General features: G+C 42.1%; 1 protein-coding gene and 1 long non-coding RNA gene across 2 annotated transcripts in view; both read right to left on the bottom strand.

The window, feature by feature from the left end:
* FAM234B (family with sequence similarity 234 member B) overlaps positions 1-18,436 on the bottom strand; it is a 29,200-nt gene extending 10,764 nt beyond the window's left edge. The window contains exons 1-5 of the mRNA XM_033117534.1: positions 18,315-18,436; positions 8,870-9,268; positions 6,230-6,328; positions 2,769-2,957; positions 2,455-2,585 (exon numbers count right to left, since the gene is read on the bottom strand). Coding sequence (XP_032973425.1) covers positions 2,455-2,585; positions 2,769-2,957; positions 6,230-6,328; positions 8,870-9,268; positions 18,315-18,351 — 855 coding nt within the window. The 5' untranslated portion in view covers positions 18,352-18,436. The remainder of the gene's footprint in view (positions 1-2,454; positions 2,586-2,768; positions 2,958-6,229; positions 6,329-8,869; positions 9,269-18,314) is intronic.
* A 2,456-nt stretch (positions 18,437-20,892) lies between these two features.
* The window catches only part of LOC117029316 (uncharacterized), a 30,380-nt gene continuing 24,025 nt past the window's right edge, over positions 20,893-27,247 (bottom strand). The window contains exon 3 of the long non-coding RNA XR_004424205.1: positions 20,893-21,096. This is a non-coding gene — a long non-coding RNA (uncharacterized LOC117029316). The remainder of the gene's footprint in view (positions 21,097-27,247) is intronic.

Genomic DNA, 27,247 nt, shown 5'->3' with positions numbered 1-27,247 from the left:
ATAACCAGTCATATTACAAACAGAATACTGTTTTCAGATATGGATACCACATTTTACAAGAGATACGGACAAACTGCAAATGGAAAGAAATAAAAAAATAGAGACTTCACATAGTTTGGACTTCATGTAGCATGAGGAACAGTAGGAGAAATTAGGAATATTTAGCCTCGAAAATAGCAGGCTTAGAGGGATGAGGTTAACAGCTAAAGGGCTTTCATGTAGAAAGAGGACTAGATTCTTTCAGGGTAGCTCTATGGGGCTGAAGCTGGACAATGTATGGATGCTATGAGAAAGCAGATTTCTCATCAGTGTTTTCTAGACCTGACCAAAAACGAAAGGGACTGCCTCACAAAGTAGTGATATTCCCATCAGCCTGAGTACTCGGGGAGAGTATGGGTGCCAGTGAGTCTGGAATACAGCATCAGGGATTGCAGCCTGGTATAAGAGGGTAAACCACAGGGCTTTTAAGGTCCCTTCCCGCTAAGTTCTAGGCCAGATCAGTTCCTCAAACCCAGTTCCTCAATCATCAGCTGTCTTAAGCCCACCTCACTCTAAGCCCAGATCTCAGAATGCAATTGCTCTAAGTCATAGACCTAATGTATTGCATTCCTTGTGAAGAGAGCCTTCCGTATCTGTAGCTTAAACAGGTTCTTCAGGTTCTGGTGGATGAGAGAGGTCAAAATAAGTCAGTGTAAAAACAAAGCTACTGCTTGCTCTAAACCCATCACTTCTCCACGGTTTTTCTAGTGTATCCCATCACTTTTTAGGCAGAATGGAGACTATTTTACAACTGTGTGTATATATATATATATATATATATATATATATATATATATATATATATATATATACTGTGCAAATGAGTAAATTCTGTGAGAACAGTTGGGCACTTTTTTTGTTTTGGTTTTTGGTGGAGACAAAACACAAAAGGCACAGCAGAATTGGCAAGAAGCCAATTCCTCTAGCAGAGGCCTCACCATGGAGGGTCCCTGAAGGCTCAAACCATTACCCGTCAATCGTCACCTGCTAAAAAGATGTTACGTGGGGTAGTAAGGTCTAGATTATAAACTTGTTCAGTGTCTTGCTATGGTTCTGCTAACGGTCATTCCATTAAAAAGAAACTCCCCATACTTTCTGCTTTGGAATGCCCTCCGTGATGGATATCATCATTGAAATTTCCCCTAGCCCCCAGTCTCTATTCACGACTGGGATAAAAAAAATTATGTGAATAATTCCTGAATTCTTGGTTCAGTCTACTTCAAGACTAATTTGGCTAGCTGAAGAAAAACTAACAGAAAGTACTCTTAAAACTGACTTGCCTTCAGAAATTTTCCTCATCTCTCTTCTTCCCTCTCATCTCACAAACATAAGGCATTATCTGGTGAATTCATGCAGTGCTCCTCGGAACATGTGATTGGGGGAACACTGAGTAAGCTTATGGTGCTCTTGGCAGACAGCCATACGAAATTTTGTTTACTTCTGTTCTAAGTAATATTACTTGCAGATTTTATAACTCCACTCCATGTATGCATTACAAAAATCACAACAGCAAATACAAGGTCTATTAAAATTAAAATAAGTTATCAAATGAGGCAAAATGATCTGTATCCACATTTTTCCACAACTGTTCTCTGCCAATTCTTTTGAATACAGGCATCTCCTGGCAGATGCACAGTAGGAAGTCTGAGAAACAGTCTTGGAGAAGCTCAGAAAAAAGCTTCAGAAACAAAAATGTGAAACTGAGATAAATCTGTTCATCCACGTATTCTTTCCTGTGACTTAGGGGGGGAACCTATTATTTAACCTGGGCGGAGAATAATCAGTTCCAGGGCACTGGAGTTCTGGCGAAGCACAACTGAGGAGCATAATAAGGACCACTGTACTAGAATCAAAATCTGCACTGCCACAGCCTAAACTGTAACTCTCCTTTCTTTGGTCATTGTTGTTTCTTGTCCAACTTAAAATTTTTTCTATATTTGTTTTATGGACTTTCCATCAGTCATTTTGTTTTATAGTTGAAATAAACGTTAAATACGTAAAATATAATAAAACTAAAAATACATACATAAGCATTTAAAGCTATGTTAACTCTAACTTTCATAAGAATCCAGCCACTAGATAGAATATTCTTCCCATTTTACATACAAAGAAAACGAGGCTTGCGGGGTTCTGTGGCTTACCTAACACCACAAAGCTACCAAGTGGTAGGACAGGAACTCAACCACAGGCCTATCTGGCTGCAAACCTCCAACCATGCCATGGTCAATGGAACCATTTCCCTGCTAGGAAAATGGGTTCACAATGGTAATTTATTCATTTAATCTCATAAGGCAAATTTATTGAAACCTAAGCCCTGGTAATAAGGTTTCAAGCAGCATTTCTAATACTACTCGGTACTGACTAAAGTTGAGGCATTCCCTATACGAAACAAAGACCATTTAATACAGAGCATACCTGCAATTCCCCAATGGCCAGAACCACAAGATCTCTAACACCATCGTCATCCACATCAGGCAGCGCCACCCCTGGGGCAGCCAGGGTACCATTGGATAAGTAGTTTGGGTTTAAAGTCCAAATGGCTTTCCCTAGAGAAGAACAAACAGGCTGATCACAATTATGACTTTCTGCCTGTGGAAAAGGCTGACACGACGCCCCCAGGCCAGATTTTCCACCACGTGAGGGCAGAAAGCTCCCTCCCCCACCAGACTGTTCTAATCCGAGATTATGGCTCACTGGAGCGGAGATCTTCTGTGGAAAACGATCTTTACCTGATGTCGCATTGAAGGCGCTGAGCATCTTGTGTGTCCCTGTCACAAGGCAGATGGTTTCAGCCACCCCTCCTGGCATCAGATTCAAACATGTAATATCTCGAGCCTCCTCGGGGAGGGAACTAGACCAGAGAGTGCTGCCATTCATCCCCGACAGGCACACGAGCATGGCAGCTGGCCCGGAGACACCTAAAAGCACATAAGAGAAACAAGAAAGGAAAAGAGGCAGAGGAGAGAAGAGGTAGAGATGAGTAAAGGCCAGGAAACCACAAGTAAATGGTGGTCAGGCAACAACTCACAGCTGTGTCCTCAGCTCCTTCCCATACTTCTGGCAACAAGGTCTGAAAACAGAGGACCTTTCATGTCTGCTCACATCTCTCGTGCAAGACACGAGCCGTGGACCTCCTGCAGGCTGCCTTCTGCAACTCCACTCTTGCACCTCTCCCAACACATCTGTTTATGCGTCTGTCACTTCAGGCCCCTAAATCACTAAATACTGATATCCTTAAAAATAAAGACTATTGCATTAATTTCTGTATTCTCAGTGCCTTACAAAGCACCTAGCACATATAGTAACCATTTTCTGAATAAAAGACAGGTCCAAAAAAAAAAAAAAATCAAGAATATGTAAAAGTAGTCGTTGAGAACAAAACAAACAAACAAACAAAACAGGAGGGAAAGGCATGCCCAGAAAAGTGAGAGTAATCTAGAATATGTACAGAGCAGGGGAGCAAAATACCTGAATTCTAATCATCACTAGCAAATGCTCCCTGAGAGTAGAAAACAAATGTTGTTTAAAAATAAACCTGAAGATGACACTTAACCACGATCAGTAGGTCTTCCTGGTCCAGCGTTCCATGGAATCAGCTGATTTGGCCCCAGTCAGGAAAGAATATTTGGGAAAACGTTAAGACCTAGGTCCGAGGATAGCTGGTGAAGGACTAAAGTCGCTCACCTCTTTAATAAATCATCCTTTATGTCACTTTACCATCAGAATCATACTTTTCTCTCTGGCCAGTTCTACATTCATGTTCAGGATGGGATACTGAACCCCTCTCACACACTTTCTACCTCCAGTAATAACTAATACCGATATGGAAATGTAAGCCTTAGAGCCTCCTTGGACCTACTCCTCAGTGCTACTAATTAAATATACAACCTCCAAACAGGGGACAAACCGTGGCCCATGGTTTCTGGGTTACCAGAGGCAGTGATACACATGACAAACAGTGGTGCTAAATGTTAACGTCTCCCTGGACGCTGATTCACACCCTGTGCTGCCCTTCCTCCTTCAGGACCCTACGGACTCCCTATCAATTCTCCAACTCATCTTTTCCCAGGTGGTGGGTTCTCTCTTCCCCACTAGTCCATGACTCCTTGAGGCAAAAAAACCCCACACTCATCTTGTTTAGCTCAATATAACCTACGGAAGGTGCACAGCAGGCATTCAATACATAGTTGTTGAATGAATGGATGAATACGAAACAAACAAATAAAAAATACAATCCTTCTGTGTTTCCCCCGAAAATAAGACCTAGCCGGACAATCAGCTCTAATGTGTCTTTTGGAGCAAAAATTAATGTGAGACCCAGTACTATATTATATATTATGTTTATTATATTATATTGACCCAGTCTTATAGTAAAATAAGACCGGGTCTTATATTAATTTTTCTTCCAAAAGACACATTAGAGCTGACTGTCCGGCTAGGTCTTATTTTCGAGGAAATACGGTTCTTATGCTCAGTGGCACAGATCTTTGAACCCACTGTCTGGGGTTATGGGCACAGCAGTTTAACAGAAAGGTCAACGACAATGAACTCCAGAGCCAGACTGCCAAAATTTGGATCCCAGTTCTATCATTTACCAGCTGGGGGATGGTGGACAAGTTCCTTAACTTCACTGTGTCTCAGTTTCCTCATCTGCAACATGAGAGATAATAATATTGGTCTACCTCATGGGATTGAGTTAAGGAATAAATTTGTCCATAATGTGTTATGAACTTACCATGGTACCTAGCACACAGAAAGAACTGTGTGTTAGCTACGTTATTATTTGTTACAATCTGTATCCAAACCCATGACCCTGTTATTAAGAGTCCTGTTAGCCAAACCATTCAAAACACTAAATGACTGGAAAAAAAAAAATCTCTAAATCTAAAAGCGGATGGAAGAAATTTTTACTTCAAAAGCTAATGAGTCATAGGCAGAAAAAAAAAATGTTCTTTAGGTTCAATCATATAGAAGTCAATGTCTTGCCTGGAGGTTCTATGCCCGTAACAGATCTGTGCCGGAACTGCTTCTACATAGTGCACAAGCCCCAGAAAGGTATTTCTAATAACATCTAAGAGGCATGCAGCCTACAATTCTCTGAAACAGACCTAGATGTTTATTCCAGGGCCTGAATGATGAAAAAGGAGTGACTTTTGATAAAAAAGAAGGGCACGCTCAGCCTCAAACCTGAGTTTCTGTATCAGCTGACAGACTGTATTTTGAATCCACTTTAATGGAGGCAGCAGGACAAACCTAAGCCATATGTGACAGCTGGTGTCCCAGGAAATAGCACACTCAAATAGAGTAAACTGTGGAAGGGTTAATAAAGAGACTATTTATAGATGTGGTCAGGGTAGAGGGAAACCACAACAGACAGGACAGTCCCTCAGAAATGTTACCACTCCCAGGCCCAAAGGGACAGGAGAGGAAGTGACTACTGGAATCCGTAAAAGGAAAGTCCTGTAAGAGGACCACCTTGGGAGGCGCTGCGACCTGTGATCAAGGATGCAGCCAGTCTAAATTGACCCTGGACGGGAGGGACCCAGTGGAATACATACCCTCACTTCACTCACTTCCTCTCCTCCAATTTCTTGCCTGGCTCCCCATTGGCCAAACCCAACTGGAAGTCTGCAGGCAAGGGAGACCCCTGACATAATCCAGATTGTCAGCCTCCCAAAGCAGAGAGCAGGATGGAGAGCAGAGACAGAGGAGTAGACACAAGGAGTAAAAGGAAAACACCCAGCCAAGAAGTGTGCATGAAAGGTGCGGGAACAACAGCTTTCTGCCAGGGATAGAAGGTAGGATGGTCAATCTTTATTATAATCTAAGAGGCTATGGAACACTAACTAATTGGGAGAAAACTCAAGAAACCTAAGTACTATCCTGTGTACTGCAGGTATGTGGGTAAGTCACTTCCTCTCTGGATCTCAGCTTCTTCGTTGGACTGGTGACCACTAAAACTTCCTTCCAGCTATGGCACTCTCTGATTTCTTGAAATGAGCTTGAAATTTACATGCAAACTTTCTGAGAAGGTTTGTCATGTATGACAGATCCATGGTGACTTTCTATTCACCCCAGGCCCTTTTCTACAGTGCCCCTCAGGAGACAACCTGAAGGCTTTCTCTTAGCTCCTAGCCCCTCCAATCAGTGAGCTTCTCCTGTAGCAGCCTCTAGAAAACAAGTCTCTTACCGACTGCACTCCCATTCCCCGAAGTTACAAAGGAGAGAAGTACATCACGGAGGCCATCTCCATTCACATCAGCCAATTCCAACGGAGACAGGTCCCCACCTGATAAACACATTTAAGAAAAAAGTTTAAAAGGGAATGACTACATAGTGCCAGCACCTCCACAAAAATCAGGCAGACTTTCGGTTCTTAGATAAGAGAGCATGCACACAATTCTGCCTATTTCTCTCACTAAGTACAGCTAAAATCCCTGGATGTACAAACATAAGACGACTCTGGAAGGTGGTGAGCAGACAGACCTTGTAGGGACTGTGAGATCCAAGGAATGACAAGGTGATGACTCCCCTGGGTTTTCTTGTGGCCTCATATCCCAGACAGGGTGCTGCAGAAGCCGGCAACCCAGAAATGCCAGGTAACAAGGCACCCCTCCTCCTCCACTGGAGTCATCAGAGAAGGCCCCAGAACTCTCACGCCCTAGTAGCACTAAGGGCCATCCATGCAGCCGGGAAGCCTATAGTTCTAGCCCATGCAGCACTAATGAGGCAGCCCCTCTCTCAGCCCCGCCCGAGGCCTAGCAGAAGCTGGACTTCCATCTCTATCTGGCAGTGACAAGGTAGGTGGTGTCACCAACCCCCTCCCCCGCCAAATAGTGTGGAGTCAGAGGCTGCCTGCCCAAACTAGGAGAGAGCTCATACATGCCTAGCAGAAGTATAAACTGGTACAACCACTATGGAAAATAATTTAACACAAACTACTAAGATTGAACATGCACACACTATATGACCCAGCAATTCAGTTCTAGGCTTATGCACTACAGAAATTCTTATATATCAAAAAACAAGTACAAGAATCCTCTTAGCAGCATTTTTTTTTAAAAAAATAGAAGCCACCTAAGTGTTCATCAACAGTAAAATGGATCAATAAACCATGAGATATTCATACCATGGAAAATTACAGTGATAAAAATTAATAAACTCCAGCTATAGTAGCTCAATATGGAGAAACCTCAAAAGTATTTTTTAATGTGTTTAACAAAAAAGCCAGTCACAGAAGATTTTATGATTACATTTACATAAAATTTAAAAAACAGGCAAAATTAGAGACAATATATGGTAGTTTAGAGACACATATGCGATCAACCTGTAAAGAAAACAATTAGCTCAGGACAGTGGAACCTCTTGTGGGCAGAGGGGAGTATGGTCAGGAGGGACGCATGGAGCATGCCAGAGGTCTTTACATGATGTCCTGATTCTTAAAACTGAGTGGTGGATACGCCCAGTTTGTTACTGGTCTTTACATTGCACATAAATATTACGAGAGCTCACTTAGAAAAATCAAAAAACAAAGGAAGAGATATTCTATGTGGTAGAAACAGAACTTAAGTCTCATCCACCGAATTTCACCTTAAGAGAAAGACGAGAACACAGAACTCATCCGATGCTAATTCCACTAGGATCAGACAAACGTCAGAGATAAAATATTTCCAGATCGAGATGATGCAAGCGTGTGGGACTATTGCAGGGGAGAGGAGACTGTTCCTCTATACTCTTAGGGTTTCTAGCTGGGACTGACATAATACAAATTAATGAGAGAAAAGCATTCAAATTGTATTTAATAAAACTATACGTGCATGTACTGGGAGTCCCCATAGGAAAATGAAGACCCAAAGAAGCAGCTAGGCCTAAGTGCTTATACTTTCGGTTAAACAAAGAGTGGCAACTGTAGAAAAGTAACTAAAATATATGAAGGGACTATAAGAAGATCAGAGTTATTTTAACATGGTCTGTTTGTACAGATTTCTCTCGGCCTCGACTGCCTGTCTCTGATGAGAAGACTGTTTCTTTCCTCCTCCTACAGGGAGAACATCTTTCACAGGGGACTTTCATCCCCTGATTTCAGGAAGAGCTGAAGGTCAGAGTGGCCTTCTTGAACTGCTGTTGTTCAAGTGCCTTTCAAAATAATCAATATGCCAAAGTGCCATGTTTTGGGGTGGTGTGTGCTGAACCCCTTCAGCCTAATGCAGTTTACAAGAGACAGGACTGCTCAGCACTGACAGTTTAGATCGAATCCCCATTTGGACCCAGAGCAAGCTGTTTTAAAGAAGCCTGCTCCAAAATGAGACAAAAGAGCTAGAATTACTTGGGCAGCACCATGTTCACTACCAGGAGCAAGAAAGGTAAGTTGCTGCAAGAAAACAATTCTCTTTGACTTGAAAAGAAATTGTTTTAAAACTCAAATTAGGTCAGGCTTACAAGGGAGTCCTACAAGAGAGCTGGGCCCTGGTCTGGCCAGGCCTTGAGCCCTCCTTTCCTCTGCAGACAACCCTTCCTTCGGCTTTGGTCCCCCCTGATCCGGGGCTGGGGGGGGGGGGCTGCACAGCAGAAACCCAGCGAACCTAATGCCCTGCCCTATCTATGTCGAATTAAGACCAGCGCCAACAGAAGTACAACAAAGCAGGGATCTTCCCAAGTTTCTGGAGCTGTATCGATCCATCTTGTTTCATTTCAAATCTTAACCTCCTAAAGGTACACACACAGCGGGAGAAATGCTATATGACACACATTAATTTATAAAGACTTGGAGGAATTTTTCAAGGTAATCATGAAGTTTTACAGAATTGGGGCTGAAAATCCTAAAACTCACCTCCCTGGGGCCCCAAGTGGCGGCTCCAAGTGCTGTGCAAATCCCTGGGGGGACAGGGGATCAGGAAAGCACATACGAGCACCAGGACCATTGAGACCACCAAGGTCAGCAGAAACACAGACGTGCGCACGTAAGACACGATGGAAGAGGCTGCCTTCTGCTCCAGGCCTCCAAGGGGTTCCGAGGGATACCGATCTGTGGTGACCTCCGAAAGGTGTGGCTCTGCAGCCCCTGCGACCTCGGCTTCTGAGTCAGGCTCTGGCACTTCCCCCAGAGGACCCTTCCCATTTTTGACCCCTCCGTTCTTCTGCTGCAAGTCAAGCACAAGATCGTCTTCACTCTCGTCACTGTCCGCCTGTGTGAGGGGATCATACTCCCCTAGGTCGGGGCTCTTCTTCCCTGGAAAGACAGAAAGCCAGTGCATCAAGGAGAAACCCTGGCCAAATACACGGCCACTCTAACCATCCAGCAGAACACACAGAACGAAACAAAATAAAACAAATCTAGGCTTACAAGCTTGGACCTTGGTGGCTCTCTGTAAAATAGATGCCAGTAAAGGGAGGAAAGAATGGAGGAAAAAAGGAAAATCACAGTGTTCTAGAATTACTGCTTTCATGAGTTTAAGAAATTGGAAAAGAAACAGAAAGAAGCAAATTTCAAATACCTTCTTAGTTTAAAAACAAACAAACAAACAAACCTCTCTTAATTTGTTTGAATCTCACTAAAGAAAAAGACCACGGCTCCTCTGTCAACCTTCCACACGCCTAATGTGCATATTTCCTTTGGTTTTCTGAGCTCTGTGATGTCCCATTCTTTCCTGGGATTTCCCTAAACTTTTAGAACAACTGTTCTCTGTACACTGCTTCTCACAGTCCAATATTTGCGGCTTCCAATTATTTCTATGAAACAACTTAGAAAGTTGAACACTAAATGTCATCTGGAGACATTTTACTGAAAATTCACTTCTGAGAACCTTCCTGGGATTCTGATGCCCTTTCAGTACATGTTTCAGTAAACAAGTGTTTTTAGTCTCTACAAATGCTACTCTGAGTACGTATGGTGGGATGGGTGGGGTTGAGCAGGAATACAGAGGTAGAGGACTTGTCTTGAAGCTGGTTTACACAAGCACCTGTTTTTACTTAGACCTTGTTTATTTGGGGTGGCAAAGAGGTGGAAATTACCGGGGGGCTTAGACACATCTTTCCAACCACTAATGACCGGATAATTTGCTGCCTTTATTTCATGCCATAATCAAGTAAAAATCAAGAAAAAGTTTCTGTTTTTTGGAAATTACCTGGTAAGCTATTACCAATGCAAATGCTATTGTTAAACCTTTTAGTAAGAAGAACCACAAAAATCTAATTTAAAAGGGAAAAAGAATTCTTGGTGCTAATCTCTGCCTCTGGGTCACTGTGATCTTGGTGATGTCACTTCACATATTATGTTTTGTTTCACTCAAGACACGAGTGAAACAGTAAAATACTATGGGGACCAATATGGGAAGTGAAATCTTTAGTGTAAAGTTTAGTGTTTGGTACACAGAAGTCAATAAATGTTTCATTAAAAAATGAACATTTCACAGAATAATTATATAACATTAAATATTTTGCAAAAAACACAGAAGATACTGAGTAATCTGGCATTCTATTAACTAGAAATTTATATGTATTTTCACTTTCAAAGCTATTCCTTTTTTTCCAATCAATGTTGTTTGATTTTTAAAGGCATAACTTATAAGAAAATAAACCAATTATTAGGAATTCAATTCAAAATAGTACCTCCAGGATATATGCTATAACTTGAACTACAGGTTCATGCGAATCTCATGTAATTTATGTATCTATTCTATGAACCAAATTATTTTATTAATCAGGGCACTTCATTCCCTAACCATCTGGGTAACTTTAATTTGCAAACAGAACCACTGGTTGTTGTAATAATATTAACTCTAAAACTTTTCAAAGTGTTTTTTAACTAAAAGAACATACCTGACAAGATTTTTTTAAATGCTACAAACAAAAGTGGAATATTGTTCAGCCTTAAAAAGTAAGGACATTCTGACACATGCTATGACACAGAAAACTCTCGAGGCCATTATGCTAAGTGAAATAAGCCAGTCACAAAAAGACAAATACTGTATGATTCCACTTTTATGTGGTCAAATTCATAGAAACAGAAAGTAGAATAGTGGTTTCCAGAGCCTGGGAGTAGGGGGAAATGGGGAGTTCTTGTTTAGTGGGTATAGGGTCTAACGCTGCACGCTGAAAAAGTTCTGGAGACCAGCTGCACCGCAATATGAATATACTTAACAACACTGAACTATACAGTTAAACTGACAGAGGAAAACATACACAGCAGCCCCCGATCCCAGGGGTGGGAAAGACTCTGAAGATCACATAGTCCACCTCTAACCCTAGTCCAAACGTGCAGCTCCGTGCAAAATCCCCCCAAACAGCCACTCAGCATACACCTCAACACAGGCAGTGCTAGGGAATCCACGGCCCTCTAACCTAGAAAGCAGTTCCTCGCATTGACTCAAGCATCTACTGCTGAGCGTTTGTGAACCTTCGGTCCTAGTTTTAATTTCCGGGATCCCTCTTGCACAGGCAAGTCCTGCCATTGCAAGTCCTTCAAATACTTGACGATAACAATCTTAAGAAACTAAGGTATGATATTTAAGAGCTCAAGTCTTTACAATAAGACAAACAGAGTTAAATCTTGGCTTTACCTCATATTAACTGTGTGACCTCAATTAAATTTCTAAACTTCAGCAAGCCTCAATTTCCCTATTTATAAAATGGAGTGATTAGTGAGTGTTCCGACCTCATAGGATTGTTTTAAGTAGAATAACACAGGCACGGTTCTTAGTGCCTGGCTAACGGTGGCACTCAGTAAATCTCAGCTTCTCTTATTATTATGGGCACTGTGCCTCCCAGCTGCCCTCCCCCAGTCTTCTCATCCCCAGGTTAGATATCTCCGCCTCTTTCAACCCATTACTTGAAGAAGCAATTGTTTCAGGTGTTCCTGACAGCCCCTCACTCTTCCCTGGACACAAGGTGATATGTCGGTGCTTTGTACGGTGTGGTTCCCAGCACTGGATACAATCGACGGGGTGCAGTCTGACCAGGGCAGGGAGGGCAGAACCATGTCCTCCCCAGTCCAGAGAGTACCCTACAATTCAATTACATGTATCCTGAGATCTTGCCGGCTTTCTTCGCAAGCACATCACACAACAAACTTATTCAACTAAAACTTCCAGGTATTTTCTACACACACTCAAGCCATCCTATAATAATTGTACAATGTTTAGCATCAAGTGAAAAATTTAGCATCAACACTTATTCAATTCAATCCGGCTAGTCAGTTGCCATCTTGCAACAAACATAGCCTAAAACATAAAACAGTATCTTTATCAAAGTGAAATTATTACTAAAATACTGGTTAACAAAACAGTTTAAAGGACATGCATTTTTAGGATAGCATATATTTGTCACAGGCAGGAAGAAAAAACTTGGTTGTGTATGCTACAGAAACTTATAATATCTTCAGTAAATCTATAAAAATAATTTGCAAGCATTCTCTGAAAACCAAAGCTGCTTGGTCCCATTGAAAAAATTATACTCTTTCAGTTAATGATGGCGAAGGAAGGGGTTCCTGTCAGTCTCTTCCTTAAAGCCAGGGTGGGTGGAAATAGAAAAAAACAGGAAACAGCCACATTCCCAAACCATAATTTATAAAAAAAAAAAAAAACTGTTGCCAAACGCAGTGAAACTTGTTTCCAATTGAGGAAGCAAGCACAGGAAGAGTAGGCACCTACATCTCAGTTCTCCAGCAATGAGCAGAGTCGCAGAATTAAAAATGGTAACGATGATGATGATGACGCTGCCTGGGTATGTCCTGAGTGCCGACTGTTCCAGGCACTGGTGCAAGCACTGACATGTATTAACTCCTTTAATCCTCACAGCAACACAATGAGAAAGTTATCACTGTTATCCCCATTTTATCAACAAGAAACCTAAAATACAGAGAGGTAAGTTGCAAATGATCACAGAACCAGCAAGAAGAGCCAGGATTCAAACTCGGGCAGTTTGATTAGCGTCCACAGTCCTAACCAGGAAGGTGGACTACCTTCCCTGTTCCACTGGGTACACTGCCAAAACAGTCATTTCTTGCTTGGGAAGACAAAGCCTGGGCTCCCAGAAGCACAGATGAGCCCCATTCAACGCCACAGAGTCAAAGGTGACGTAAGACAATGAAAAACAGCACAGGCTTCTATCTTTACAGAAGCAGGCGGAACGGCAGGTTAGAACAGTAGTTGTGGTGCAATCAATGCAGGAGAGGCAGGTTTCTTTTTGACAGTCTGGGTCCAATCAGGAGACAGAAACCAGACAGTAATTCAAAGAGGACAACTTAATATAAAAAAACTATTAAACAATGACCGGAGAGTAAATATAAAGCTGGGAAGAGAACACTAAAAGGCGCAGTAGGATTGAGACGCCCAGGCCTGAGGAATGACAAACTTGGCGTGTAAAGGGTCCAGATCCACTTTCACAGATCAGGCAACAAAAGTGAATTTGGAGTTCAGGGGCAATAAACTGATAACTGGCCCAACAAACAAAGAGAAGTAAATGCTAAGTTGGCATGCGACAGCCCTGTCACAAACTGGCTGCCACCTGCCAGCCAGGATAGCGACATCCATCAAAGAGCAGTCAGGAGAAAGGAATCTGAGTTAACAAACATAGATTAAATTCTTGTTTCCAGCTCTTAGCTCCCTCCTCTGGCCCCAGCCTCAGCCCATATGTTAATCAGTGGCTAGCTGTAAAAACGACTGTACATTTAAATATGAATAATAGTCTGAAAGGAGCCAGCACTAGTAGTCATTCTGTAAGACACTACAAAGTTCTACAAATATTCAAGAAAGAAGTTACAAGAAAACAGCAAACAAAATCAGCTAAAGAACAAATACTGGACAAATGATACTACGAACTGTTAAGAAATAATAAACAGATCCTTCCCAGTGGAATCCAAGAAATTAAATAGCCTTCTCTGAAATAAGAAAAAAACATAATATTTCTAAGAAGTGACAATTCAAGAGAAGATGACAAGTAAACAAGCAGGTCTCAAGAAAACAATGGAAGAAAATAATAAAACAATTTTAGAAAAGATATCCTTGTTGGGATCAGCAAAAAGAACACACATTGCTAAAAACAGAGTCAGAGACACAAAGGACAGACTGATGAAAACCAAGAGAAATGGAATGGAAATAACAATGGCGGGCAGTTCTGAGAAGTTACTATACACTCTTCCACACCCTTTTAGTGTCTTACTTCAGTAAATCTTCATAACAACTCTTTGAGGTAGACACATTATTATCTCCAAAGATGAGGACACTGGGGTTTGGAAATTTAAGTAACTGGCCCATAGTTAAATAGCAAGTAAGTGATAGTGCAGGGATTCAAACCCAGGAAATCTGGTTTTAAAGTCTGTACTACCTATGGACCTCCCATGGAAAAGAGCAAAGCCTCTAAAGACTAGAAAGCAAGGGATGGATACAAAGATGGAAAGAAAGGGATAGGAAACAAAGGTGATCCGATAAGTGCGTAACTCAAGACGAGAACAGAAAAGAAAATGGAACCAAAAACAGTATTAAAAAGACATACAAAAAAGAGTTCCTGCACTAAAGCAAGACCTAAACTTGCAGAATGAAAGGTACAGAGTCCCAAGAAAAACGGACACAGAAAAATCAATATTGAAACATATCCCAGTAAAGTCACTGAACTTCAAGGACAACGAAAGCATCATATGAGCAGCCGGGCCAAGGGAAAACAATCAAGTTACTAATGATGGGAACAAAAATCAGGCTGACTTCTCACAGTAACATACATTTCTAAAAGATTGTGCAGCAGGATGTGAAAGGTCCACAGAGAAAAGTCTTCAGAGTGCAAAGTACAAGAACTCTAACCCAGACACGACATTTCTGAAGTATAAAAGGCAAGCATGCAAGAACTCAGAAGCTAAGCATCTTACTTATTCGAGGACCAATTCTTATCAAAAACTCTTAAAATAAATATTTACTTTTATCCTATTAATAGTATATATTTTTCCAGACTAGTGCAAAGACAAACCTCAGCTTAATTATTACAGACTTCAAGTTTTGATTAAAGAACACCTCAGTAAATATTTTTTTATCTGTGTTTCACAGAAAGACAACCAGGATATATCAAGTACACCAACTACTCAGGCTGAGGAGCTAAACATCAAAACCACGCTTCGAAGCTCAGGGTACTTTAGCACTTTCTTCTCTGCTGATTTCAGCCACCAGCTACATTTTTAATCAATGAAAGGTTTTCAGAGAATAATTTCATAATACATCAATATAAATGAGCTTTGCACAACTATCACTTTTCCTCTTAGGAAGTATGAGGGTGCTGGTTACATATGCGTAGCATCCGCAAAATGGTACGGAGGAAAACATAAATACCGTTGTTTCCCCGAAAATAAGACCTAGCATGATTTTTCAGGATGACATCCCCTGAACATAAGCCCTCATGCGTGTTTTGGAGCAAAAATTAATATAAGACCCAGTCTTATTTTCGCGGAAATGCGGTAGGAAAGAGATGGAACTGTACCATTCCCAGAGGTTTTCAGGGAAATATACTATAATGGATACTATGCTATGACATGTACTATACTTTACATAGACTGTACAATACACTCTACTGCAACTAAAGGTAAATAATTCACCTCATGAATTAGTTTACCCAGGGCACACAGTCATTCTCAGTTACACAAAATAAAACAAACCATTACAATAACATTATGCTCTGATGTTCCCTTCAGTGTTTGACCTTCATACTTTAAAATGGACTAAAAAAATATACACTTAAGAGATAAGATGTCCCACAGGCTGCTTTATGAATGTCACATTGTCTCTCTGTTATTAATTAACCTCATTCTATGCATAGGAGCCAAACATCTTTCTTCTGGAGGTGGATGACTGTCATTAGCTCACTGCTACATCAGACCTTCTTTCAGGTATTACATTTGTAAATGTCATGGTGCTAATGATGATAATAGTAACAGCTAACACCTATTGAATAAGTAACATGTGTCGAAGGCTAACAAGCCTCTCAAGTATATCCATCTCTTTTATTATGCCAAATAACCCTGAGGGCAATATGTATCAGAGTGTGTGGCATATAGTCAATGTTCCATAATAATATTATTATTACACATGAAAAAAACTAAAGCTTAAAGATGTTAAGTAACTCATCTGGTAAAGACTGGGTTTGAATCCAAGCCTGTCTCATGCTCTTAGTCACCATTCTAGGCTGCTTCCTTACACATAAAAATAGGAAGGATGTCACTATGGTGATCATTTCACAATATGCTTGTATATACAAATATTGAAGCATTACATTATACACCTAAAATTAATATAATATTATATGTCACTTCTACCCTTTTTAAAAAAATAAATAGTGAGGAATTTAACTAAGGTAACATGACACAGTAAACCAAACAGGATAGCAGCCTCACAGTCCCAATTACAGCATATCCCAAAGAGCGATAAGAAGGCAACTTCTACCTAATATAAAAGCTACGAATTGTACTGGGAGTGGAAAGGAGAAAAGGCAAGAGGGAGACAAGCTAATGTACAAAAAACACAAAAATCAAACAAACAAAAAACCACCTACATCACACAAAAAGAACATATGGCTATTATATCTGGGCCTTAAAATGTATCAAACATACCTGACTGCTCAGAACAAGCTGCTGTCTGAACACAGGCCCAAGGACCAGACTGTGTTTTCCCTACCCTATCAGTAGACCAACTTACTGAAACTGAATTCTCCAGGGAAGAGTAATAAATGCCACAGCCTCAGGATGTGACAATGCAAAAGAGCTCAAAAGTTTCAAAAGCAAGATTTTCTTGCATTCCCTCTTCAGATAATAACAATTACCTATGCTGGGGATGCGGTGGGGGCGAGGGGGGGGGATCCAAAAGAAAAAAACAGAAATAAAGCTAAGTATGTCTGACATCTCATTACCCCCTTTGGAGGATATAACCCTACATTAAGGCTACACAAGGCTGCTCTTTTCCAAGTTAATTAATCCCGCAGGTAAAGGGATACGCCCTCTCCCCCCCATTTCATTCCAATGTTACATACACATTCTAAGATAGTTATTATCAATGTTTCTTCCAGTGTTTTAATGAGCCCATGTGAAAAGAAATGTCTTAGGTCATGAAGTCTGGGGACAGAAATGCAAATTCATATGAAATCCATATTCAACCCATTCATCCATGACTCAATGTAGCCGACTGGAAACTCCTCGAGAAAATGGACACAGCTATCTCACTGCAGCCTTATGCTGGATATCCATGAGACACCCAACTAGCCTTTTCTGAGGATGCCTAAGCAATTGCTTTTCCCATTAACACCTTAAGTTAACAGCAAACAAATGATTATAGCTTGCTGTTTAAATTTTATTTAGGTAGAACCATAAAATATGTAAAGCCTTAACGTTTAAAATTTATTTGGCCAGAATATACTTTTACTAAAACAGCAAGTTTCTAACAGTACAGTCCCATCCTGGAGGTTTAAAACAAGAGGGGAAAAAAGAGAAAAAGGAAACGGAGTTGCTGCCCAAAGTACTGAATTAGCTCTGGAAGTTATCACCACCACCAGTGCCTCTTTAAAAAATATTCCATACAGTATCTGCAACCCGCAGGTGCCAAATCATTCAGATCAGCTCATAAATGGGCCAAGTGGAATCAAAAGCCCAGAATCTAGCGTTAAAAGACTCCTGACATTCAAGTCCAGGTTTTTTCAATACTGCTCGGGCGACCTTGGACAAATCAATTAGCCAAATGATTCTTATTTTCCTCCTAAGTACACTAGGAGGGAAAATACCTATTCCACCTACTTCACGCCTGCTTCACTGTTGTCTTTAAGTGGAGAGGCTGCTACAGGTCACACGCCGTCCTGCCACCCCCTCCTCCCTCCGCCCAGGTCCTACCCAAGAGGGAAGGAGGTGGAGACCCAGCGGTACCTCGTCCGCGGCGCTCGGGAAGGGATGCTCCCCTCACCAGCCCTCCCCTGCAGAAGGGAACGCGCACTCTGACATTCGCAGCAGCAGCAGCAGCAGCAACAGCAGCAGCGCCAGCCCGCTCCCGGCCACCTGCCCCTCGCTCCTCCAGCGGTCCCACCCTTCGAGTTTCCCAGGCTCGCCCCGTGGCAGCGACCCCCAACCTGCCGGACGCCCCTCTCGCCCCCTGGTGGTGCTTGGACCACAGCCCACGGAGACTGCACCCGCTCGCCCACGCGCGCCTGCAGCGCCTGGGTTGGGGCCAGCCCCGGACAGGCTTCGCCCCCAGAGCCTCACCCCCACATCTCCCCAGGCCCCGCGGGGGCGGGGTGGTCGCAAAGCTGCAACTCCTTACCCGGGAGCTTGAGCGCCCTGGACAGCACGGTCGCCATGGCGGAGGCCCCGGTGCGCGTGCGCGCGCCCGCGTCCTGACGGGAAGTGTAGTTCCCGGCGGGCCGTGCGCGCGGCGGGGACCTGGAAAGGTGGGAGCCGCGCGGCGAACGAAGCAGGGTGGGGAGGAGGAGCTGGGCTGCGGCCTCGGCGCCTAAGTGCGTTCTCCTGCAGGCTCGTCTCCCGCCACTCGGAGCCAGGCCCCGAACTTGGCAGGTGACTTCATCAGTCTGAGTGTCACTTTCCTCCTCAGTGAAGTGGGGTGATGGTTGACTGCCACGTAGACTTGCAGAGAGAATGGAATGATATAGCAGATCTTATAGGAGGCGTGGGTTGTGAAATGCGCCCTGGGCTTTGGAGTCAGAAAGTATTTGAATCCTGCCTGCATCCCTTAACTAGCTGGGCCATCTTGGGCAGGTCACTCGGTATGACTAGGTTTCAGCTTCATTTTTCAAATGGAGACAATACTATCTACTTCACAACCTTACTGTGAGAATTAAATTTTGTGATCTGTTTAAAACACACAGCGTACAGTAGGCACCTGTTTCTTTAAGTTTTTCTTAGAAAACGATCCAGGTTTCCTGGGGCTCTAACCCTCATCTTCCTTACCAGTTGGTCTACGTGACACCCGACCCAGCAGCTTCTAGCTTGAAGGTCTAGGAAGCAGAAACTGACCTGCTTCTTCTTCACAGGCAACGAGAGATCAGCATTTTAGTGCAGCAATGCTGAAGATGTTATTTAGGACACCCTCCTTGTTTTGTTGAAGAGAAAACTGAGATATGGAAAGGTGACGTAACTTCTTAGTGGCAAACAAAGGCTCTAAGATAATTCTCACTTGGAAACTGACAGTAGGACTGTCCTGTGGGTGTAATCCGAGAGACTAACAACCATCCCCACCACCCTTTTCCCCACGAAGAAAATGTCACTGACTCTGACAAAGCATAGACTCTAGAGCCCGGCCATGAGTTCAAATTCCGACTTGACCATTTCCTAGCTGCCAGATCTCGGGCTTGTTGCTCAATGTCTCTCTGCTTCTATTTCCTTATCTGCAAAATGGGGATGAAATAGTTCCTTATTCCACAGAGTGTTCCGAGAATTAAATGGATACATGCAAAGCACTTAGAACAATGCCTGGCACCTAGAAAGTGTTTTATAAGTGTGAGCTCTCCTTTTATTAAGATAGTATCAATTTTTTGACAACTTAATAATAACAAATAAAAGCAAATTTAATAATATTTGAATGGGTTAGTAATTTATTTATTCTTTCAGCCTTCTACAATACCCGAAATTTCTACTGTTTGCGTCTTCTCTGGAGGAATGATTAAAAGCCATTATTTTACATCTATGTAGGCCAGGTAGGAGGGGTAGCACTACAAGTCACAGTACGTCAGTCATGGCTTTCCTGATACCAGATTCGTTCATTGGAACACATTCTTGACACATGAAAAGTGAGAAAAATAACCGGTAAGGCAAGATATAGAAAATGTCAGCTTCGGCTGCAGAAGAACAGGAAGTTGGATGTCTAGGAAAGGGTACAAGTGGACTGGAACAGCCAAGTTACACAGATGAGGAACAGGAAATCTGCCCACTTTTCTTAGAGAAAGAGTGTATTCTAGGACGGTCCCTTCTTATGTGATGGAAGTAAATTAGAGTTGTACAGTTTAAAGTTTGGTTAAAACTTTGCTTGAAAAGATGTGGTCACTCACCCAAAGTGCACCAGTGTGCGCAAACACAATTCTATGTGTATACAGACATGTGTGTGAGTGTACACACAGCCCATGGCTGTGGCAGCTCCAGCCCCTCAGCTTCCTATGCCTAATCTTTATGGCATTTCCACCCTGCCCATAATCACTCTAGCTTTGTCCAGTGATTTTCAGAGGAAAGTAGATGCTGAGGAATTGCTCCCTGAGCTTCCCTCCTCTGTGCCTAACTTGCCCTCCGGAAATCTCTCCTGTGCCTCCACAGTGTTTTCCATTTTTACCATGGAACCACAGTCCAGAACAGTCTTTCTCAAATTGAATCGACTTTTCTTCCAATTAAAGGAAAAAGTCAAAGCAGCCATCAAATGAATGATCCGTGCCTTTCACGTAGAGAAAACCTGTGAGCTCCTCTCTAGTTACCAGGAAGAAAACGGGTGTCTTCATTGCCCAAACACCCACTGAGATCACTGTGGAAAATGCAACCGCCCAGGGCTTCCTGACCCCAACTTGGCTAACTGCTCCGAGAAATGAAACAAGGGTGGTTGGGGCGGGATGCCTGTGGGCAAACTAGCCTGCCAGACTGCGCTATGTGGGATGAAGAGAAGAAATCCTGTTTCTGAAAGTCACAATGGAAGCCAGAAGAGCCCCTCCTGTTGTTCCTACATTGATCTGCAGTGAGAGTATTCTTCCCCAACCTTCCAAGCTTCCAATACTTGTAGACAAAACCCATATTTGCTGGTTCCTGTTACCTTTGTGATATCGCAAGCATTGCTCAAAATCTCTGAGTCCTGCATGGGATCATGATCAAATCCGCTCATCTAATACTTACCATTCCCTGGACACCATGGCCACTTCTGCTGGTCCTGATGCTCCCAGTAGCTTTCGCTGCTTCCTCCTGGAACCAGTACCACTGTGTCCACCAGCAGCTGCCACCCTCCTCTTGATACCTCTGAGACCACCAGGCCTCATGGTCATTTCTGCCTCCTTTCAAAAAGAGTTACTGCTTCTTCAATCTCCCACCAGTCAATGCCACTTCATATGTTAGTGCTGTTAAAAATGTCAAAGCTGTTTAGTGCAATGGCAACTAGAGAAGACTGCCTCTCTCTTCTTTTTATGTTATACTTATTAGAAAAATACCAACACTACGCTGCCTGTTCTTCAAGGTCAAAGGCAATATTTTCATTAAACAAAGCTTTCCATGTTTACTTAGTGAGTCAAGCGGGGCAAGGAATAACAAACAACCTGACAATTTCAGTGGTTTTAGATAGTAAGAGTTGATTTCTGCTCATGTCACTGTCAAGGTGAGGGCAAAGATAGGCAGCCGTGGGGCTCTATACCCCCTGGACATTCAGGGACCCAGGCTCCTTCCATCCAGTGCTTCTTCATCCTTAGGGCCTAGAGACCTCGGCTGGATCATTTGCACGCTTGATCATGCAGGAAGTTTTATGGGCCCGGCCTGAGGTGGTATATGTCACTTTTGCCCACATTTATTTGGCTAGAACTCAGACACAGAATATGTGTGTTAACAAAATATGAGCCCGGGAAGAAAAGGAAACAGTTTAGTGAGCATCTAGCCAATCTCTGCTACACTAGTCACCCCAAGTCTTTATAGGATACAGACCGCAGACCTGCGTTCTTGGTGGTGGGGAGGAGGTTGGTTCAGGCACTGCTCTACTTAGAAGTGCCTTCTCCTTGAGGGACTAAAGCTTTGTTCCTGAGCTGGGCTTCCTGTCCTGTGTTAGGATTTCCCACTGTGTGTAACGTAAAGCTCTCCAGAAGGCTCCTCAGTCCCTCCACAGCTAGATTTCTGGAGGCCATTCCTTAATCTGTCAGCAGGGCTTGGACAAGTCTAAACCCACTGGCAGACCCAGCTCAGGCTCAGAGTAGTACCCTATGCCACACTGGTGTCCAAGAGAATCAGGAAGCCGTCATCAGGATGAGATCAAAAAAGCTGAAAGAAAATACTGTAACAAATGGCAACAAGAGCAAGATGGAGAAAAGCAAACGAGGTACTCAGCAAAGATTATTTTGGGGTTAAGTGCAAATATCAAGGCTCCTATGCAGTCAGCCTTGCATCTGGATCAGGAAGTTCAAAAAGGGTGTGTACAGCGGCACGTTCACTTCTCATCACAGAGAACGTGACTCTATGACCAGGAGTTGCATGGCTTATTATGAAGACAAACAGGTTTGTGTTTCCTGAGCATCCTTTAATAAAACACAAGGGCTCATCCAGCTTAGAGTCATACAGACTTGTGGTCTATAGAACATTCTAGAGTCTAGACTATAAAATGCTTTCTGGGCCCTGAGATTTCAACAAAGCCTTCTTCTTAACAAGTCTCTGGCTGGAGCATGTGTTTAAGAAAGACAGTGTAAAAAAAAAAAAAGAAAAAAGAAAAGAAAGGAAAAAAAAAGAAAGACAGTGTAATTAGGACAGATGCAGGCCAACTTAACCCTCTTTCCTCTAGGCCATCATTACAGCTTGTTCAACTGTCTACTGAAGCACTTGTGGTAGCGATGGGGGTGGCAATAGCTCTCATTTACTGAGCATTTATCACCTACAAGAGAAGACCCTGTTTTGGACCCTTGCCATCCTTGATCCAAAACTCTGCCCTTCACCAGTCCCCCCGCCACTCCCCAAAAGTCCAGTGGACCAAGCATATTGTGATTTGTGTAGATTTCCTGAAGATTCAAAGGGATCAGGGGGAGGGCATTCCATCCAAAAAATATGTTAGACACATCTCTTCTCCCAGGTCTCTGCTCCTGGCTCTATCACCGCTTTTTCCTCTGCCAGGACACTCTTGGGTCTGTCCCGATTTTAAGCTTCCTTCTCCTCCCTTTCCTGCCTCTTGCTGCCATTAGCCTGGACATAAGGATGGAATCTCACCTCCATCCTACAGAGGGCAGAATTTTTGTGTGGCATGGAAGCTGTCACTTCATACAATGGAATTCTCACACAATGTTCTCCATACTATCCCTCCAATATATATTCTTGTTTAATTCTCGCAATAATCCTATGAGGTAGGTTTTACTACCCCAGTCTTACAATGAGGGTGTGTAAGCTAGATAGATAAAGCCACTTGCCCAAAGTCATGCACAGTTCCTACGTGCTTAAGGATTTGAAAGCGGGTATGTCTGGTTTTCAATCACAAGCAAAGACATCAAATACATGGCACGTGTGCTACAATTTGCCCTTTCTTAATCCATGGCACACATCAGACACCACATTCTTTTACAGTGAGCTTACACTCAGCTTTAGAATCCTTAACTCAGCTGCCCAGGGAGTCATTACCTACCAATTTGATTTGGTCTAAAAACTGAAGATTATTTGCAACCCCTGCCTCACTTATAGCATAGTAACCAGACTAAAACCCCTGTTAAGATAGTACCTGACTCATGAAAAGGGTCTAATGTTGAATATAGCTGATATTTGGCCAACGTTTGTTGTAATCAGTTGGGAGTCCTAGCTAAAGAGTCAGACATGCTCTGATTGATTGGTCAGGACCTATGCCATACTGGTTTGTTCATTTTTAGACTACGCGCCTGGTTGAGTCTTTTTAGTTCTGCACTTCTAGATTACTGGTTAAGTCTTAAGTAATGCACCAAAAGTCAATAAATTAGGGTACCACTGGTTCTGTCACTGACATACTAGAACACTCCATTTTTCTGCCCTTCTTAGAGTCTTTATCATAGGCAGCTGTGTGTTATAATGATTCAAATATATGTCTACCATATTAAAACTCCTATACTAAATGTTGAGTTCTTAAAGACTAGAAGTGAGATCTTGTATCTTTTTTTAGCCCTAAACAATGCAGAACACATTGCTCCAGATGTTTATTGAATAAATGTGAATTCATAAATGAATGGCTAAATTATAAGAGAAGAATGAAATCAATTTAGAAAAAAAGTTAAAAAGTGGGGAAGGGAGAACATTTTAATAATTAATAAAACTTTTTTTCAAGTTTACATTCCTTGATTCATGTCATCCAAATGTTCTCAAGTTCTGTCACTGCTCTACACATCAACGCCATGGTCCAAGCACCCAGCCGGCATAACTTCAGGAAACCCAGTCCTTCTGCATGTTTATCCCTTAGCGGTGCTTACACACTCCACAGATGCCTCACGCTGTCACTTCTCCCTACCCCTCCATTAGGTGGGCTCAGCTTTTCTGACAATTACCTCTGCTCATCTCATCTCTACATCTCCATAAGGCGTCATACCACAGAATCAGAAACATTAATACTTAATATCAAGAGCCCTGCTCCTGGAGTCCGCTGGCTTTAATTTTCTCAAGGGGCCATTCCTGGCCAATCCTTTCTGCAGAGCTGGATACAAATAGTGAACAAAACCAGCACGATCCTTGCCGTCAAAGACCTTGCAATCTAGTGGGAGATGGACATGAAGCAAGTACTAAATAATGCATCATTACAAATCATGATAAGCACCATGAAGGAAAAGAACCTAGTACCGTGAGAGACAGTTACAGGGAGAACATAGATTAGGTTGTGGTGTGGGGACACGAGGAACTGGCTCTTTGAGAAACTGAGACCTGAAAAGTTGGTAGAAGTTGACTGTGTAAAAACTGAAGAGCAGCGTGTACGAAGGCCTGAGTCAGAAAGAGCTTGGTTCTTTGCAGGAAACCTGTGGGTCTGGAGGATACTTCCAAAGAGCTGGTGATGAGAAGCGAGAGCTAGACCAGAGCCAGATCATGCAGACGCCTTGAAAGCCTTGACATTAAAGGACTTCAATCAAAAAGCAATATGATCTAATTGGCTGCTATGAGGAAAATAAATGGGAGGAAAACAAGAATGGAAACAGAGACCGACCGGTTACAAGAAAGAGGTCGTGGTAGGTTAAATTATTCATGCTTATCTCTCACACACAAAGTAAGCGCAAGTTCTGACCTTTCGCCTGCTTTCCTGTTCTGGCAAGAAAAAAAAATGTGGGTGCTATTTATTTTCCTCTTAACATACAAACTATGAAACCTTACCGAACTCACATTTCTTCTCCCGTGAGCCTGACTATAGATGGGACAGTTACCTAACCCAGCCTGAACGGGATAGCTGCCACTCCAGCAGCTAGGATCCCTGCACCTGAAGTCAGCTGTCATCCATCAGGGGACTAGACCAAATCTCACAGAGACACTGAGGCTCCCTGGCTCTATCTCACCCTGAGTGATACCACTGGGCTAGGTGGAACCATTGCCTTAGATGACAGCCCAACACGTAACGACTTTCCCTCTCTATTGATCTGTAATGAAGGGAAGATAAAAGGCCATCATATGCGATATATTGTATAAAAGTAAGTTCTCCCTAACTAACACACAACGAAATTAAATTCTATCCATTATTCTCATTTCTATACAATAAATTCTTTCATCTTTCCTTATTTGAGGCATATTGTTATAATGTAATTTGATGAATTCCATTAAACCTAAAATTTATTTCCTAATGTTCTTCATTCTCCTGTGGTCTAAAAATTATTTCTTAAGCATTTTTAATTATAATCTTGCCTCTTAGATAACTTAATAAAACCTGATCATCACTTAATCTGGCCGGCTTTCTGGCGGCAAGCTTGGTTCATCAGCCTGGGTTTAATATGACACAGTACTTGATCTGATGCTTACTTCATCTCCAGGATGTTATCTGAGAATTTGAGAGGCGCAATCACAATGGCAGTACTAAGAGGATGTATGTGGCCACAAACCATGCAGAGGTTGTGAGACAAATAAATTTACCTTTGCCACCAAGAATATTTTCTGTCATTCTTTTTTGTTTTATTTTGTTTTCCTTCCAAGAGCTTGTCCTTAAAGAACTAAAGGCTCTGGAAAATTTTTATTCTTACTTATCCAGTTCTGAAAATCTCATTCATTTCTTTTTCTTCTTTCTTAACATAAATATTATCCTTTTATATCTTAGTCTTCGAGAGCTGAGTAATTACTTTTTATTTCTTTACCCCAGTCTTAAAGACCAAAGGTTGCTTACTTGGAGAGGAGATTTTTCATACAGATTATTTCCTCCTTCCTAACACAAGTTGTCTCATTTTATTTCTTTTTCTAAGTTAATCTTAAAAATCTTGGGGGGGGATGGTAGATGAGGGTAAGGGGGATCAAATATATGGTGATGGAAGGAGAACTGACTCTGAGTGGTGAACACACAATGTGATTTATAGATGATGTAATGCAGAATTGTACACCTGAAATCTATGTAACTTTACTAACAATTGTCACTCCAATAAACTTTAATTTAAAAAAAAAATCTTGAGATTATGCTAAGCGAGATAAGTCAGACAGAAAAAGTCAAACCATAGGATTTCACTGATACATGGGATATAAAACTGAAAACCACAAAGGAACAAGACAACAAATAAAGAAACAGAAACTCATAGACACAGACAGTAGTTTAATGGTTACCAGAGAGTAAGAGGGCAGGGGCGGGGTAAAAGAGGGTAAGAGGGATCAAATATATGGTGATGGAAGGAGAACGGACTATGGGTGGTGAACACACAACATGATATATAGATGATGTATTACAGAATTGTGCACCGGAAACCTATGTAACTTTACTAACCATTGTAACCCCAATAAACTTTAATTTTAAAACAAAAAAACAATGTTTTGTTCACTCCTCTGCTTCCTCAGTCTTAAAAGCCACCTGATTTGAGGTGGTCTTATTCAAGATGTTTTCTAATAGGTTTTTATATTTTCCTCCATCACTTTTTGGAGGAACACTTATTCCCCAATCCTCAGATTTGCACTAGAGCACCATGGAAGAAGTGAATGTTGTGATAGATGAGTTTACAAAGAAGGAGGGCATGCTTACCATAGCTCCTTCCCCTTTGGGACTCATTCATTCATTCGTTTTTTAAATTATTCACTCAACAAATATTTGAGTGACTGCTACTTTCTGAGCCCTATTCTAAATGCTGGGGGTATAAAAATCAAACAAAATAGACAAAAAAAAATCCTTGCCCTTGTGGTGTGCGTATTTGTGGGAGCAATGGAGGTAAGCAGGGGAGAAGGAAGATAAATAAATAAATGTGTCAGATGGTAATAGATGTTATGGAGAAAAACAGAATAGGGAAGGGAAATAAAGTATAGAAGTTGAGGTGGTGAGGGTGGCAGCGTGTCCCATTTAAAACAGAATGATTAGAGAAGGCCTCAGTAACAGGGTGACAGTGAACAAAGATTTATGGAGGTAGC

This window comes from Rhinolophus ferrumequinum, chromosome 10, assembly GCF_004115265.2.
Source record: "Rhinolophus ferrumequinum isolate MPI-CBG mRhiFer1 chromosome 10, mRhiFer1_v1.p, whole genome shotgun sequence".
Lineage (NCBI taxonomy): Eukaryota > Metazoa > Chordata > Mammalia > Chiroptera > Rhinolophidae > Rhinolophus > Rhinolophus ferrumequinum.
Note: the sequence above shows the minus strand (reverse complement) of the source record. Positions and strands in the feature narration are given on the sequence as shown.